Source organism: Stegostoma tigrinum, chromosome 29, assembly GCF_030684315.1.
Source record: "Stegostoma tigrinum isolate sSteTig4 chromosome 29, sSteTig4.hap1, whole genome shotgun sequence".
NCBI lineage: Eukaryota > Metazoa > Chordata > Chondrichthyes > Orectolobiformes > Stegostomatidae > Stegostoma > Stegostoma tigrinum.
In genome coordinates, this window is record NC_081382.1 from 39778619 (window position 1) to 39795756 (window position 17138).

General features: G+C 45.7%; 1 protein-coding gene across 3 annotated transcripts in view; it reads left to right on the forward strand.

The window, feature by feature from the left end:
• col27a1b (collagen, type XXVII, alpha 1b) overlaps positions 1 to 17138 on the forward strand; it is a 660800-nt gene that overhangs the window by 277943 nt on the left and 365719 nt on the right. For all 3 annotated transcript variants that reach the window (XM_048559048.2, XM_059638229.1, XM_048559047.2), the window contains exons 11-12: positions 6931 to 6984; positions 16255 to 16299. In XM_048559048.2, the coding sequence (XP_048415005.2) occupies positions 6931 to 6984; positions 16255 to 16299 (99 nt within the window). The remainder of the gene's footprint in view (positions 1 to 6930; positions 6985 to 16254; positions 16300 to 17138) is intronic.

Below are 17138 nucleotides of genomic sequence, written 5' to 3' on the forward strand. Positions count from 1 at the left end.
TAGCTGAAAGGAAATGCTCAAATTCGATGTGATTTAATATTCAGCCCCTTAAAAGTCATCAGTGTGGTGTTTCCATCATTAAGGAAAATGTTAAAAATCTCAATGATGCAATACAGTTGAAGCAATGGTGTTCCAACACAATGGGTCATTGAAATGAGAGGGGAAGGAAAAGCTGTGTTTACATTGTGTTTATCAAAACTCTAGAGAATGCCCCAAAGCACTTCATTGTCAGTGAATTACTTTGATAAGCAATTACTGTTATTATGTAGGCCGAAAGTAGTGGGATATAAACTTCTAGCGTGTAGTATCTGTCTCTATAGTTGGCAGGTTCCAGATCTCACTCGCACTGCCAAGAGGCTCCCTGCTGAGCCTGGGCTTTCATCAAAGAGGAGAAAATAGAAAGAAGAAGATGCTCACTTTTCCTTTAAAGCAGCCGGTGGTACAGTAGAGTCAGGCTAAGGCTGGAGACCAGAGCACACAGCCTGCCTTTGGAGCTGAAGAATGGAGTGCATTGTTCATTGAAGGATGAAAAGAACTGAAGCAGTGCAAATTGAGAAGCTCAGGATGTATTTTACGTGGCTCAAATACAGAATAGAGAAACTGCTCTTACTGCTACCTGCCCTGACTAGGGTTGAGAATTTGCTTCTGAGGGTCTTGTTTTTATTCTTCGAAGCAATGATGTTGACTGTTCCAGCCTTTATTGCCTGTCCTGAGTTGCCCGGGAGATGGTAGTGGTCCAGGGAATGTAGGTACATCCTCAGCGCTGAAATGCCCAGTTTATTAATATGACGTTCAATGAAGAAAGCTTCATTTTCAAAGGAAGAGGACTCAGAGCCGTACTGTTCCTTAATTAAATCCGTCAACACTTCGAAGGATTTAGCATCTGGTGCCTCAGGGAAAGTTAGGCCCCTAATAACTATATGGCCTGTTACCACACTGCACAGATTCCATGATCCTGCTGCTAATAAAAATTTGGGAGGTGCACAAGAGCTGTTCGGAAATGGGGAAGGAATGTCCTGAGGAAGGGTCACCGGACCTGAAACATTAATTCTGATTTCTTTCCTTCACAGATGCTGCCAGACCTGCTGAGCTTTTCCAGCAACTTCTGTTTTTGTCCCCGGTTTACAGCAATCGCAGTTCTTTCGGTTTCTAATCAAGGAATGTCCTCCCATCTGCTGGCTGATGTAGCAGGTTGTTGAGGGAGGATCTGTTCTTTGAGCATGGTAGCAAGTGTTTAAGCTGAAGGCCTGTCCTTCGAAAAGCAATCTACCTTTTCTCTGGCTGTATCTTTGCTGCGATCGCTTTTCAAAAAGCTGTCCATTAGGTCGTGCCGATCATCGGGGGGGGGGGGGGGGGGGGGGGGGGGGCGTGGTGTGAGGGAGAGTGGGGATGAAGAGGTAAGAATTTAATGGGGCCTAGCACTCATTAACGCTCAGTGAAAGCTCTACAAAAACCACTGAAGCATCTGAGCTCCCAACCTCAAAATCTCATTTTGGGACTCTCTCTCCGGGAACCGTGACCCTCAGTTTGGAAAGCCTGGTAGCTGAGTGTTTCATTACGCATCAGGACAGGCTTGCGAACTACATTAAAACCCGAAATAACTGCAAAAGCTGGAAATCAGAAACAGAAATGGCCGTAAAAACTCAGCGGGTCTGGCAGCATCTGTGGAGAGAAAGCAGAGTTAACATTCCAGGTCCAGTGACCTGTCTTCAGGACTGATGGTAGCTGGGTTTGAATGTGAATTGTAATGGCTTGCTCCATGCCCACACAGAGCACACATTGTGTGAAATTTGACCACCTAATTTGGGGCTGGATTTGAAAGTTTTTGGCACAGGATTTGAAAGCCATACAAATTAGCCTTGAGAAAGCAGCCACACCAAATGGATACAATAAATGAAAGAATTACAGATGCTAAAGATCTGAAACAGAAGCAGAAATTGTTGGAGGAACTCAGCAGGTCTGGCAGCAATTGTAGTGAACGAAACAGAGCTAAAGTTTTGAGTCCAGTGACCCTTCTTCAGTCTCGAAACACTGGCACTAATTTCTCTTCATGGACCATGAAATGTCTCCAGATATTTCTGTTTTTGTTTCAGTCAGAATAGATACTGGTTAAACAATGTGATTCTTTGGATATGAAATTCTTCAGGATATTTTCAACTCTGAATTCCTACTGACCAGTTTGTTGGTTTGGAAGTATTTCTTCCATACAGAAATTCCTGTTCTAGACCTGTTAGAAATGCAGGTCTCCTGACAGTAGCTGGCTGTTTTAGAAAGCTGTCCTAGGTCACGAATAAAGTGAGTTGGTGCTGCTCTCAGAGTATAACTCCACACCTCAAACCGATTACTGTCAGAGGCCAGTTGAGATTTGATTTGCAAGTCCAAGAGCTGGGCTCTTTTCGAATGAGTGTTGGATGAATGGGATTGTTGGCTTTAAGAGCTGGATGAGCAAGGAATGCTCACGTCCACCTAGTTAGATGACACAAGTGCGAAGGGGAATGTTACAATATCTGCAAATAAATCACCACAAAAAAGCCTTTAATTCACCTGTTTATTAAGAAATCTTACAGACAATCAAGTACTGAAGCAATGATTTAAACTTCATTGTGTGTAGTTACCAAATTAAGACCCAACAAGTCAGAATGTTGAGCCTCACATCCCAATTTGGCTATTACCTGATTAATGGTGGAATCTGGTGAGGATTTCACCAACAGTGTCTGTCTCTGGAAGTATCCAGGATTCGATCCTTATGCAGTGTTGTTCTTCAAAGTTCTCCTAATGACTTGTCCTGCTGTTGGATTCTTATACAAACTCCACTCTTCCAAGCTTGAGGTATGACTTTGATGGATGCTTTCATCCCCAACATTGATTACATTTCTGGAAGCCTCAAGTCTGTAACTTGCCTTCTTATCAGAAGGAGCTCCCCTGCTCCTTGTTACATTATGGGTCAGCTGTCTGTTTGAAACACAACTCCCTATGATTAACGCCTTTATTTCAGAACATTCCTTCTGCAGGCAACTAAATTTCCTATTTGTCATGAGGCATCAGTTTATCACGCTGTTGTTATCTCTTCTCTCCCAGGAAGCACCTTGTTTATGTTCCTTTAACTTGTTCTTCTTCGGGATGATTAATGAGCATGTGGCTTTTAATTCCTTTATAACAGTTTCTCCTTGCCCCGTTCATCTGGAGAAACAGTTTATTCCAGAAAGATTCTTTCAATCCATGAAAGTTGTGAAGTTTATATTGTCACAAGAAACACTGTTAGCAGAATTGCACAGAAATGATTTCAAAGCCGCAAGGTGCTTGGCACAGTGAGTCTCTCTCTCTCTCTCTCTCTCTCTCTCTCTCTATCTGTCTCTCTCTCGGTGTTCCTTCCCACTAGTTCTGTAATAAAAGCAGAAAGGAATATCCATTCAGGATCTCAGGAGCACAAAAGCTGACGTTTTGGGCCTAGACCCTTCATCAGAGAGGGGGATGGGGTGAGGGTTCTGGAATAAATAGGGAGAGAGGGGGAGGCGGACCGAAGATGGAGAGAAAAGAAGATAGGTGGAGAGGAGAATATAGGTGGGGAGGTAGGGAGGGGATAGGTCAGTCCAGGGAAGATGGACAGGTCAAGGAGGTGGGATGAGGTTATTGGGTAGGAAATGGAGGTGCGGCTTGGGGTGGAAGGAAGGGATGGGTGAGAGGAAGAACAGGTTAGGGAGGCAGAGACAGGCTGGGCTGGTTTTGGGATGCAGTGGGTGGAGGGGAAGAGCTGGGCTGGTTGTGTGGTGCAGTGGGGGGAGGGGACGAACTGGGCTGGTTTTGGGATGCGATGGGGGAAGGGGAGATTTTGAAGCTGGTGAAGTCCACAGGATCCGCCTTGTTCTCACTGGACTGACCTATCCCCTCCCTACCTCCCCACCTATACTCTCCTCTCCACCTATCTTCTTTTTTCTCCATCTTCGGTACGCCTCCCCCCCCCTCCCTATTTATTTTAGGATCCTCTCCCCATCCCTCTCTCTGGTGAAGGGCCAAGGCCCGAAACGTCAGCTTTTGTGCTCCTGAGATGCTGCTTGGCCTGCTGTGTTCATCCAGCTTCACACTTTATTATCTTGGATTCTCCAGCATCTGCAGTTCCCATTATCACTCAGGAACATCCATTCAGTTTCTTGCACTAAGATGCTGCCAAATCTGCTGAATTTCTCCAGCTCCTTTTTATCTTCATTTACAATAATGTCTCGAACTGAGCTAACGTTTTCTACTTTTGTTAAATTTCTCCCTGACCTTTCTTTGCTTACTCTCTGAAACACTTGCTCCAGGTGTTTTCACCACCTGCTATTTTACTTTTTATGCTTAAACCTCTTTGGAAGCAGACGAAAGTAATGTTTCAAGGCCCGTCCAACTCTCCGTCAGATCAACTCAGTTCTGAAGAGTCATATCAGACTCGAAAGTTCAACTCCATTTCTCTATCCGCAGGTGCAGTTAGACCTGCTAAGTTTCTCGAGCACTCCCTGATTTGTTTCAGAGTTCCAGCATCTGTGATAGCTTACTTTCATGTCCTGCAGCCCTGGCATCATATGCTTCCATATCTTCCTTTCTCCTTTACTTAACTCGCTTTCCACCTTAACCATCATCCAAAGGGATAGTTTTATTGGTTGTTTGCCCACTTCAAGAATGGGTTTGTGCACGATAGAAATAGGTATGGAAGGTGCCAGTAAAATTTTTCAATATTAGTGCCCAGTGTCAGTACAGAAGAAATATTTGATTCATGCTAAAGCACCAAACAGTCAGGTAGAAGTTCACTGGCACCTTTGCATGAAGGCAGGCCATTCGTCCTATCGAGACCACACTGACCCTCCGAAGACCATCCCATCCAGACCCACTGCCCTACCCGTCCCTGCATTCCCCGTGGCTAACCCATCTAGCCTGCACATCCCTGAACACTACGGGACAATTTAGCATGGCTGATCCACCCTAACCTGCACATCTTTGGACTGTGGGAGGAAACCGGAGCACCTGGAGGAAACCCACACAAATGCGGGGAGAATGTGCAAATCCCACACAGACAGTGGCCCGAGGGTGGAATCGAACCCGGGTCCCTGGCGCTGTGAGCCACCGTGCTGACCAAATATGTTAACTAGAGTTCTTTAAGTGGATTTGCTCCTCCGATCACATGTCATTTTTATCTGAAGGACTATTCTTTGTAAGAGTGTATCTCCATATGTAACTAAACATTGATGATCTGCTGCTGGACCTGTCCATGAATCCTTGTCCCTATGAAGGGAAACCCTGTACAACTTGAAAATGCCAGAACCAATTACACTTTGTCCTGTATACTTTAACGTGAGCTGCAGCTCAAACCAGTGCCATCATTCCCCATCTACTCGTTTTCTTTTCACCGTGCAGAATTGCACAGTAACGATTTCAAAGCAGCAAGCTGAGTCACTCTGTCTTGGTGTTCCTTCCCCCAGTTCCTTCCGCTGTCCCAGAAGGCTCAGCCTTCTGGAAGTTTCCATGCCGAAGGTGCATCAGTTTGCAGCTCCCTTGCTGCCTCAGGGTTTCCCTGGAGCCCCTTTTGCTGAACATTTGAGTTTTCCTGAGATTCATTGCCGTGGGCATATTGTCCACTTCACGCGCTTGTGGAGCTGAGGCGAAACATCTCATCTGCTTCACTCATTAGCTCCAGTTGTTCATTCCAAAGCCCTCCAAGGGGCAAGTTGGGGGTGGGGGGAGGTGTATGTGGGGTTGGCCAAGTGATATTATCCTTGACTGCTAATCCAGAGACTGAAGTAACGTTCTGGGGACCTGGGTTTGCATCCTACTGCAACATACGGTTGAATTTGAATCAAATAAAAATCTGTAATTAAAAGCCTCAATGACAACCACTGCTGATTGTCGGAAAAATCCATCTGGTTCACGAGTGTCGTTTATGGATTGAGAGAATCTTTCTGGAATAAACTGTTTCTTGAGATGAAAGGCACAAGGTGAAACTTGTAAAAGCAACAAAATGAGGGTTGAAATCCCATCAAGGATGACGATGAAATCTGAATATCCTTAAAACTGAGAAATAAAAAGTTGTTGTAATGGGTGGCTCAGTTAGGGATAGGCAATAAATGCCGGCTCAGTCAGCGATATCCACATTCATCCACAATTGAAAAAGGGAGGGCTGGAATTTAAATGAACACCAATGGAAAGATTCATTGTCAAATATTTGCATGTTAGCACAAAGGATGGAGAGGTTTTGGTAATTGAGTGGCGAGAGGACAACCTGAGGCCTGTGTGTTAGGAATGGCTCAGGGGTGGCACTGCTACCTTCCAATACCAGGCGCCCACGTTCACTCCAACCTTTGGGTGACTGTCTGGGTGGAGTTTGCACGCTCTCCCTCTATCTGTGTGGCCCCCCGTTGGGTACTCCAGTTTCCTCAACACAGTCTAAAGGAGTGTGGTTTAGGTGCACTTGCCGTGGGAAATGCAGGGATTGGGTGGCATCCTCTTCTTTGGAGGGCGGGTGTGAAGTCAATGGGCTGAATGGCATGCTTCCACACTGTAAGGATTCTATGATGCTTTGTCTTCTGCCTGAAAGAAAGATTTTATACACTGCATTGTCAAACGTACCTCTTTATCTGACCCAAAACAGAAATGTCGAGTGTGTGAAATTGTGTCAGTGCTGTTAACCACGCCCTGCAATAATTGCACAAGACGGGCCTCTCGTGTAACTTTTGTTTCTAGCGACAGTGTGTGCCCGAGCCAGCTCAATCCCTGGTGTGAGAGTATGTGCCCTTGGACTACATCGTGGAAGCCAGCACCATGCAGTCCATGGGCATATACACTTGCTTCAAGGCTTTGTTCATCAATTGCACCACCTCGCTGCACCGATGGAACCACATAGTGCACTGACACCTCAGAGATCCCACAAGACCAACTGATAGCACTTCTCTCCTCTTTCTACAGGGCTTCATAGGCCCACGTGGATTAATGGGTCTCCCAGGAGCAGATGGAAAGCAAGTAAGTCCTTATTTCTCTATTTTTTTTTTGTTCAGTGTATTTGTCTCAAGTTCTGCAAATTGGAAGGATATGCAGGAGGGAGCGTTCAATGGTTGAACTTTTCGCGTGACGCTCCCACGAGGGAGACTGCCCGTGATATTTCTCTGGTGGTGTCATCATTGCTTTGAGCAATTTTAGCTGTGCCTCTCCCCATCATTTGGATTCTCACTTGTGTATCCGCTCTGTCGCCCGCTGCTGAGTGCCAGTGGCAGCTCCAGGAAACAAGGGCAGTGGGTCAGACTCCTTGTGTTGGCACATGGCTACAACTGCCTGGATTTCCAAACCAGTTACATTGCCTGGCTCTGCCCCCATCTCGGCACCCCTGCCACCACACGGAAGCCTATGTTGCCTCCAAAGCTCAATGCTCCCACATTAGTCAGGCTGCTCTCCATAAACTTGGGATCCATGAACTCCGCTCTCATGTCACTTGCTGTACATTGGAGGTCCACCCCTCTAGGAGCTCTGCTCGCTGCTTGACCTTGGCACCCATTAAGCAGTGCTTCCTTAAAATCCGCATCCTTGTTTCTAAAGGGTGTTAAGAGGGACGACGGCCTAGTGGTATTATCACTGGGCTGTTAAACACAGGTAATGAGCTGGGGACCTGGGTTCAAATCCTGCCACGACAGTAGGTGGAATTTGAACACAGTAAAAATCTGGAATTAAGAGTTGTCAAGCATGGAAACAGACCCTTCAGCCCAACTTGTCGCTGCTAACCAGATATCTTAAATTAATCTAGCTGCATTTGGCCCAGATCTCTTTAAACCCTCCCTACTCATCTACCAATCCAGGTGCCTTTTAAATGTTGTAATAGTACCAGCCTCCACCACTTCCTCTGGCAGCTCATTCCATACACGCACCACCCTCTGTGTGAAAAAGTCAGCTGACCATGAATACATTGTTGATTGTTGGAAAAACCCATCTGGCCCACTAATGCTTTTCAGGGAAGGAAACTGCCATCCTTACCTGGTCTGGCCTACATGTGACCCCAGACCCACAGCAAAGTAGATGACACTTAACTGACCTCTGGGCAATTAGGGACAGGCAATAAATGCTGCCTGGCCAGTGAGGTGCACATCCTGTGAATTAATAAAAAAAAATTCAGTCTTGCCCTCTGAGAGAATTTTTTTTTTCTTTATCTCTGCCCTATGATCTCTCTCACCTCTGATTGCATAATGTTAGCACCATTCGCAACTCGTCGATACTGAAGCAGTCCATGTTCACATGCAGCAAGATCTGGACAATACCCAGGCTTGGGCTGACAAGTGGCAACTAACATTCATGCCACACAAATGCCAGGCTGCGCCCATCATCAATAAGAGACAATCTAACCACCGGCCCTAGACATTCAATCATGTTACCATCATTGAATCCCCCTCTATCAACATCCTGGGGGTTATCATTGACCAGAAACTCAACTGGACTCACCACATTAACACAGCGGCTATGAGAGCAGGCCAGAAGCTGGGAATACTGCAGCGAGTAACTCACCTCCTGACTCCCCAAAGCCTGCCCACCATCTACAAGGCACAAGCCAGGAGTGTGATGGAACACTCCCCACTTGCCTGGATGGGTGCAGCCCCAACAACACTCAAGAAGCTCGACACCATCCAGGATAAAGCAGCCATTTGATTGGCCACAAATCCTCAAGCATCCACTCCCTCCCCCACAGACGCTCAGTAGCAGAAGTGTGTACCATCTACAAGATGCACTGCAGAAAGTCACCAAAGATCCTCAGGCAGCACCTTCCAAACCCGCGACCACTTCCATCTGGAAAGACAAGGGCAGCAGATACATGGTAACACCATCCCCTGCAAGTTCCCCTCTGAGCCACTCACTATCCTGACACAAAAACATATTGCTGTTCCTTCAGTGACACTGGGTCAAAATCCTGGAATTCCCTCCCTAAGGGCATTGAGGGTCAACCCACAGAGTATGGTCTGTAATGGTTCAAGAAGGCAGCTCACCACCACCTTCTCAAGGAGGCAACTAGGAACGGGTAATGACTGCTGACCCAGGCAGTGACACCCGTGTTCTCCAACTGAACTGTACAAAAGGCTAGCTCCTTAGTTTTAAACAAGATTCTCCCATGAGAGAAAACATTGTTTCCACATTCACCTGGTCAAATCCTCTCAGGGTCTTATCTGTGTCAACTAAGACATCTCTGACTCTTCTAAACTCCAGAGATTACAGGCCCAGCTTGTCTAGCTGAACTGCTTCCAGCTTGTTAATGCCCCTCAATAAGTATGGTGGTCAGGCGTGATTTCACTAATACCCTGTAAAACTGGGGTATGACCTCCCTACTCTCACATTCAATCCCCCCTTACAATATAGCATAAGATTGTATTAGCTTTCCTGATGACTTGTTATACCTGCACACTAACCTGCGATTCAGTTGAGATGAGTTCAAACCATTTCCATTATTCCTGAGCTTTTCTGATTTCGTTGTGAGCTGTATTCAGTGCCTAAACTTCATCCCCAATTTTTTTTATCAATTTGCTGCTGTGTATATTAAAAAAAATGCAGCTGCTAATGAATAAGGGTCTAGGCCCGAAATGTCAGCCTTCCTGCTTCTCTGATGCTGTGTCCATCCAGCTCTGCACCTCGTTACCTCATCTGCTAATAAAATACTTTCAAGCAGCGTTTTAGACATAATGCTCTCATTTTCCTTAAGTTGTAAATGTTTCAACAGCCACATTTATGGGAATGTATAAACTGTACAATGTTATTTACTCAGTTTTCATTTCAGTGTAAAAAGAAATCTCAACCTTTGTCTCTCTTTGTCTGGACTTCAAAGAAGAAAATTCATGTCTCATTAATACTTTAATCTCCAGTGGAGAGATGTAAATGAGAAGTCAGCACATTTTTACTTGATTTATGTCTCTTGAACCATCATGAACTGAATTGAGAGTCCTTAACAAAGATTTAAGTAATGGATGTGGAATAACCACACATATGCCAAGGTCACAGTGACATAATCTAAATATAATCTCTTCACCTTGTATAAGTGATGGTGCATGTTGGTTCTTCCTCAGTATCACTTAGACAGGAGTAGAAGTTATTAAGATTTAATATACTGAGCCGCTGAACTAGGGTGGCGCAGTGGTTAGCACTGCTGCCTCACAATGCTGGGGATCTGGGTTCAGTTCCAGCCTCAGGCCACTCTGTATGGAATTTGCATTGTCTCACTGTGTCTGTGTGGGTTTCCTCTCTCAAGCCAAAGACAATAGAATCGGGCCCTTGGCCCAAAAAGTCCACACCAACTCACAGAGCATCCCACCCAGACCCAATTCACCTAATCTACACATCGCTGAACACTAAGTGCAATTTAGCATGACCAAAGCCCCTAGCTTGCTCAGCTTTGGACTGTGGGAGGAAACCCATGCAGACACGAGGGGCAATGAGCAAACTCTGCACAGACAGTCACCCGAGGGTGGAACTGAACCCGGGCCCCTGCCACTGTGAGGTGGCAGTGCTAACCACTGCTGCCCCGTTGCGTAGGTTAGGGTGGATTGGCCATGCTTAAATTGTCCTTAGTGTGCAGGCTGGGTGGTTAGCCAGGGGGAATGTGGGGGCAGAGGAGTAGCTCGAGGTGGAATGTTCTTTGGTGTGGATTCAATGGGCTAAAAGGCCTCTTTCCACACTGTTAATTGTTGCTCTATAAAGGTTGTGATTAGTGGCCCAGGAGGGTTATGGTGAGTGATTACTGGTCTGAGCTGCAAGATGAGGCCAACTGTAGTAATCCCCAGGCCTCTGTTAAATCCCATTCCAGACGGGATGGGACGTTGTGAGTGGTGGATGATAAATGTAGTCTCCTGGCAGTTGTCCAACAAGGACCTGGTCATCAGGAAATGGAGCAGGTCTGTGACAAGTAAGGCCACTAAGCTTTCCAGGATCAGCTGGCAGGATGACCAGGTACCTTGAATTTTAAGGGATTTGCCTGTATGTTGGCTACTTTTGTTCCCTCAGACACTCAACTGGCCTCATACCCCAAATAGCGAGTGGGAGACCGAGCCTAGGATGCCCCTGTGCTTCTTTGTAATATTTGGTGAGCTAATGGTCACTGGCAAAGTTACTCAGCTGCCTCCATTTTTATGAGCCCACCCGCCCACCACCATTTTCCAGTTGACCAATTCCTGAAGATGGTAAGTAAGGAATTGGGCACTGCATCCTCCCAGTTGGACCTTCTCCTTTGAAGTTCGGAAGGAAACATTTTGCCAGCAGGTAGAATAGCAACTGGGGCCTCCATTTGCTCAGTTAAGACTGCAGGTCAGTCCCAGAAACATCATATGGATCTGGCTCGTCAACATGGGAATGGGGTGTCCTTGCTGCCTGATGGTCAGTCGCAGTCTGTTACTCACCACCTTGAGTGAGTGCAAGGAGATGTCCTTTACCCAGCCTTCAAGAAGGCCTTAAGGCCTTGTCCGTCTGGCTCCTAATGCCTGCATTCTCCACTGTGATTATCCTAACGTAGCTCCAATTTCCCATTACTAAGATGCCCGATCCCTCAGGAATTGCAGGCTTCCTGAATTGATGACCTGGTATCCTCTGTGGAATAAATATCCTCACCCTGTTTCCCCCTTGACATCTGGAGCCCGGAAACCAGGCCCTACACACACCAACCTTCAAGGGCAGTGAGACCACTGTCCCCCGCCCCAGCCTAAAGCCTGCAAGTGTGGTCACCAGAAAACTCCAACCACCCCCCCCCGCCCCCCCCCCCCCCCCCCCCCACCACTCCATTGGCCTCCTCCTACAACAACATCCTCATCATCTGAAGTTCCTTATGGTCCCATTTGGGCACACAATGTGCACACATTCCCTGGAGTCCCTAACAGATTCCTTGAGCCCTGTCCCTTTTAACATTTGCTTGGTGATCTTTTGATGAACAAAATACTGTTTGGAACCATTGTCCCATTGCGAGAACAGGTTCAACCTGCCACAGATCTCTTTCTGCCTCTCACTGGCTGGTGACGGTGCGGATCAGATGGATTTCATTGGGACAAAGACGGCTAACAGCAAGATCCTTCCATCCTTCCAAGAAGTATGACCTATTTCTTACCCAGCGAGGGCTTCTCCAGCAGCTGAGCTGAGAGCTGGCTGCGTTTGCTAACTCAGGCAAACAGGCCCTGTCCCTAGATGAGTGTGACCTACTCCCTGTGGCTGTAAGTCAGTAAGAACAAGTAAGATTTATGGCCCAGAAACAGGCCATTCAACCCAACCAATCCATGCTGGTGTTTATGCACCACTCGAGCCTCATCCCATCTTTCCCAACCCAAATTTGCCACTGTAACCCTCTATTCCCTCCTCCCTTACCTCATCGTCTAGCTTCCCTTTAAATGTGTCTTCGATATTGAGTGCAGCCACTCCCAGAAAAAAAACTACTTTTCACATGTTTCTTCCTCGATGTACGTGACAATAAAGGTCATTCATTCGTTTATTCATTCATTCATTCAGTGGTAGCTGATTCCACATCCTTACCACTGTTTGGATGGAGAAGTTTGATCTGATTTCATTGTTGCATATCTTGCTTTTACAGACAGCCTATCATTATCCTCTTCCCCTCATGGGAAACATTCCCTTTGTGTCCACTCGATCAGAGCCTTTCATTATTTTAAATAGGTCACCCTATCGGCATTGTTTTTTGCTGAGATGAGGACTAACCTGTCGACCCTTTCCAGATTTGTAAACCCACACATATCTAGTATCATCCTCCGAAATCTTCCGCAGACCCTCTGCAAGTGTCTGTGTCAATGTTATATTTGTATATATGAGTGATGCAAGTTTAGCTTAGCTTCTCTGCTTTTCTGTTCTATTCCTCTCAAGAGAAAGAGAAATCCTATGGTCAATCAGCTTCATAGACCTGCTGAGCTGTACTATGTCCTTTAGTGACTCAATATATTTGTCCACTGTGATCCATCTACCCAACCTAAATGCAGACCTTCTAAGTAACAAGTGACTGCATTTTATTTCCTACTAGACTGCACTGCCTCCCATTTATATGTTTCAGGTTTTATTTGCCAATTATTTGCTGAATCTGAAAGTTTAGTTATATTCATCTCAGTATTGACAATCCCCACCGATCGGTATCGACTGCAAAGTTAGAACTTTTATTTTTTATTCCAGCGTCCAGATCATCGAAATCATTGCTGTGAGTTCTGGACCAGAGTAGTTTCAGCACCTAATTGGAATTAGGTTGCAGGTCAGTCAGCACTGTACAGAAACAGAGGCAGGGCATATACAATAAATTGCAGGGTCTTGGGTAATGTTGTAGAACAGATGGACCTAAGGTAGATAATTCTCTGATGTTTGCGTGACATATAGACAGGATGGTTAAAAATGCATTTAGCATGCTTGTCTTCACTGCCCAGTCCTTTGAGTATAAGAGTTGGGAGGTCATGTTGAGATTGTACAGGACATTGGTGAGCCCATTCTGAAGTACTGTGTCCAGTTCTGGTCGCCCTGTTAGAGGAAGGATATTATCAAGTTGGAGAGGGTTCAGAAAAGATTTACAGAAGGTTACCAGACTAGGACTTGTTTCAGTGGAGCATAGGAGGTTGGGGAGTGACCTTATAGAGTTTTATAAAATCATGAGGTATAGCGGTAGGTGCCTTTTTCCCAAGAATGGGGGTCTCTAAGCGTAGGGGGATCACAGCAGGCCAGGCCGCAGCAGAGGAACAGGAGAGTCTATGTTTTGGGCCTAGACCCTTCGCCAGGTCTATGGAGGTGGATGGGAGCTGGAAATAAATAGAGGGAAGAGGGGTGGGGCTGGGAGAAGGTAGGTGGGGTGGTGATAGGTGGATGCAGATAGGGGTTATTTGGGATTGGTCAGTGGGATGGGAGGGGTGGATAGATGGTGAAAGAGATGGACAGGTAATGCCAGGTCAAGGAGTCGGGCATAAGAGGGAGGGTTGGACATGGGATGAAGCCAGGGTGTGGGGGATTTTGAAACTGGTGAATTCTACATTTAGGCCTTTGGACTGTAGGTTCCCGAGGCATAATATGAGGTGTTGATCCTCCTTGTGGCATTGTTGTGGCACTGGAGGAGACCCAGGATGGACATGTCACCGAGGGAGTGGGAGGGGGAGTTAAAATGGTTAGCGACTGGAAGGTGTTGATTATTGCGTACAGAGCGCAGATGCTATACAAATCTGTCGCTGAGTCTGCATTTGGTCTCACTGATGTCGAGGAGGTAACATCGGGTGCAATGGATACAATAGACCAGGTTGGCGGATGTCAGATGAATCCCTGTTGGATACAGAAGGTTTAGTGCCTTGTTTGGAGGTGAAGGGGGAGGTGTAGGGGCAGGTGTAGCACTTCCTACAGTTGCAGGGAAAGGTGCCAGAGGTGGTGGGCCTGGTGGGGAGTGTGGAGCGAACACGGGAATTGCGGAGAGAGTGTTCCCTACGAAAGGAGGGAGTAAAGTTGTGGTCCTTGAAGTAGGAGCACATCTGGGAAGTCTGGGAGTGGAACGCTGCATCTTGGGACCTGCTGTGTTCCTCTAGCTCCACACTGTATCAACGCTGACTCCACCATCTGAAGTTCTTGTTATCTCCTCAAGACCAGGGGGCATATTTTTAAGGTGAGAGGAGAATTTGGAAAAGGTATGAGGGCAGCGTTTTTTTTTACACAAAGTGTGGTTTGTGTGTGGAATGAACTTCCCAAAGAAGCGGTGGATGTGGGCATTGTTACAACATTTCAAAGGCACTTCGATAAGTGCACAAACAGGAACGGTTTGGAGGGATTTGGGCCAGGAGCAGGCAGGTGGGACTAGTTTTGTTTGGGAACGTGGTCAGCATGGACTGGTTGGACCGAAAGCTGTAGAATACTGGTGAACGGGCGCTTGAACATGGGCTGAATGGCCTCCGTCTCTTCCCTCTAACTCTCAAGCTATGACTGATCTAAAACAGAGCAAACAATTTCCAATTTTCAACTCACTTCAAGAGACTGTTTACAGCTATATAAGCGTGTCAGTAAGGCATTTCAAATGGACATTGTAAATTAGTGTACTGAAGGAATCAGTGAGCCAGTGCAGTTTGGCTTGTTTCCAAGTTCTTGTCCTCATGGAAGCATAACTTGTCTTTATTGTTCTTAAAGAGCGTACATCTGGCGACTGTTATATTTGACATTCTAGGAGTTTACTGGAAAGATAAACTAAGGAATTCTTTTGGATCAGCAGAAGATTCTTAAATATGATACCAACATTTGACTGGTGTGCTTACAGATGTGATATTGTTAGGTTTTATCCAGTATTCATGGTTTAAAATGACACATTTCTCATTAAAGCATATGTTTGTTGCTTAATTCGTCATGTGTGTTTTGACTTTAGTGTCAATGTTCTGCTGTCTTCATTAACGAAGCACAGACCGTGATGGGAATGGGTTAATATTAGTATCTCACTATAGAGTAATCTGCTCATACTTGCAGACAAATTAATTCATTGAACCATTGATACTTTCCTAATCAGCTTATTCAGAAATGTTACTGCACACCTCTGGAGCAGGCGCAACTTGAACCAGGAGCCTCCTGGTCCAGAGGTATGGACACTACCGCAGTGCCACAGGAGCCCGAATTGAGCTGTCATTATCGACTACAGTGCTGCATCTATTGCAGGTTATCGTGACGAAATTATTGCGATGAATTTGCACATATTTTGCAGTGCATTTAATTTAAGAAACATTCCCTGAGATACCAGCACTCCTTCACAAGAGGTTCCCGGTATTTGCTGTTCCACTTTTGGTGACCAAGCCTTCAGTAACCCTACAACGTTTGCCTATTTATCTTAAAATCCTCCATTCCGAAAATTATTAAAACCAACATTTTGGTTATCGACTGTAATCTCTGCTCCTGCAACTCAGTGTCACGCTGTGTTTTGGATTGCTGTTAAGAAGTGAGTTGAGGTGTTTTGTTGCATTCAAAAGGCAACGGAAGTGGCTGTTAAGCATGACTTACAGCTTTTGCTTAGGACAATAGCGGATTTTTGACATTAGTTTCAAAAGTAGCCAAGTGCTACAGGTTTGTCGGAAATTGGAATCTGAGAATCTGATCATAGAGCGCACTCTGCCTGTGATGCTCTGCACTGCTATCGTATCTATCCAAAGAAAACTGAAGGCATGTGCCTGTCTATGACACTTTGTAACCACACAATAATAACCTTCTACATTTTAAAATTCTGCTGAGTTAAACTTACTGCATTGCTGTGGCCTAACGTGCATGTTCTCTTCTCTAATTTTACAGGGAATACCAGGAGAAGCAGGGAAGAGGGGCAAGATGGGTAGGCCGGTAAAGATTTTCTCCATTTTTCTCAGCTGTTTGATTGAAATGTTAGATTTAAATCAAATTGAAACAAATTTTATGGAAGATTTTGAGAACCAAAAGACGAAAGGGAAAGTGCATTGCGAAAAATCCAGCCATGTTTGTAATTTGTTGGTGCTTTTATTGATGATGCTTTGAGAGAAAAGTGTCTGATGTGGGGCTTAGGTGCAGGAGTAGGTCCTTCAGCCCATCAGACCTGCTGCGCCATTCAATGGTGGTTTTAATCCCAGCTCCATTTTACTACTGACCCCTCAGAATCCTCCCACATTGGTCAAATATCTGTCAAAAATAGCCTTGAATAAGTTCAATAACCCAACTGTTTTCTGGGTGAGAGAATTCCATGGCTTTACCACCTTCTGATGGAAAAGTAATTTCTTAAAAATGATCCTCTTATTAATAGACTGTGCTCTCCAAGTCTCGTCTCTCCTACAAGAAGAAACAGCCCCCCAGGATCTATTCTGTCTCTTTGGAACCCTAAACGTTTAAATGAGGCCATCTCTCATTCATCTAAATTTAAATGGATGAAGACCCAACCTTTTCAACCACTGTTCGTGATTTTTCAGTTATTTCTTGGCATGTGGGCATCACTGGCCTATGAGAAGTCACCAAGTAGAGGTGCCAGTGTTGGACTGGAGTGGACAAAGTCAGAAGTCACACGAAACCTGACGAACCCAAAAGCTTGTGATTTCAAATAAACCTGTAGGACTGTAACCTGGGATCACGTGGTTTCTGATTTTGCCCCTTGAAAAGATGGTGGAACTGCTGTAATCCGTGTGGTGTAGGCCCACTGCTGCTTGGGAGTTGGG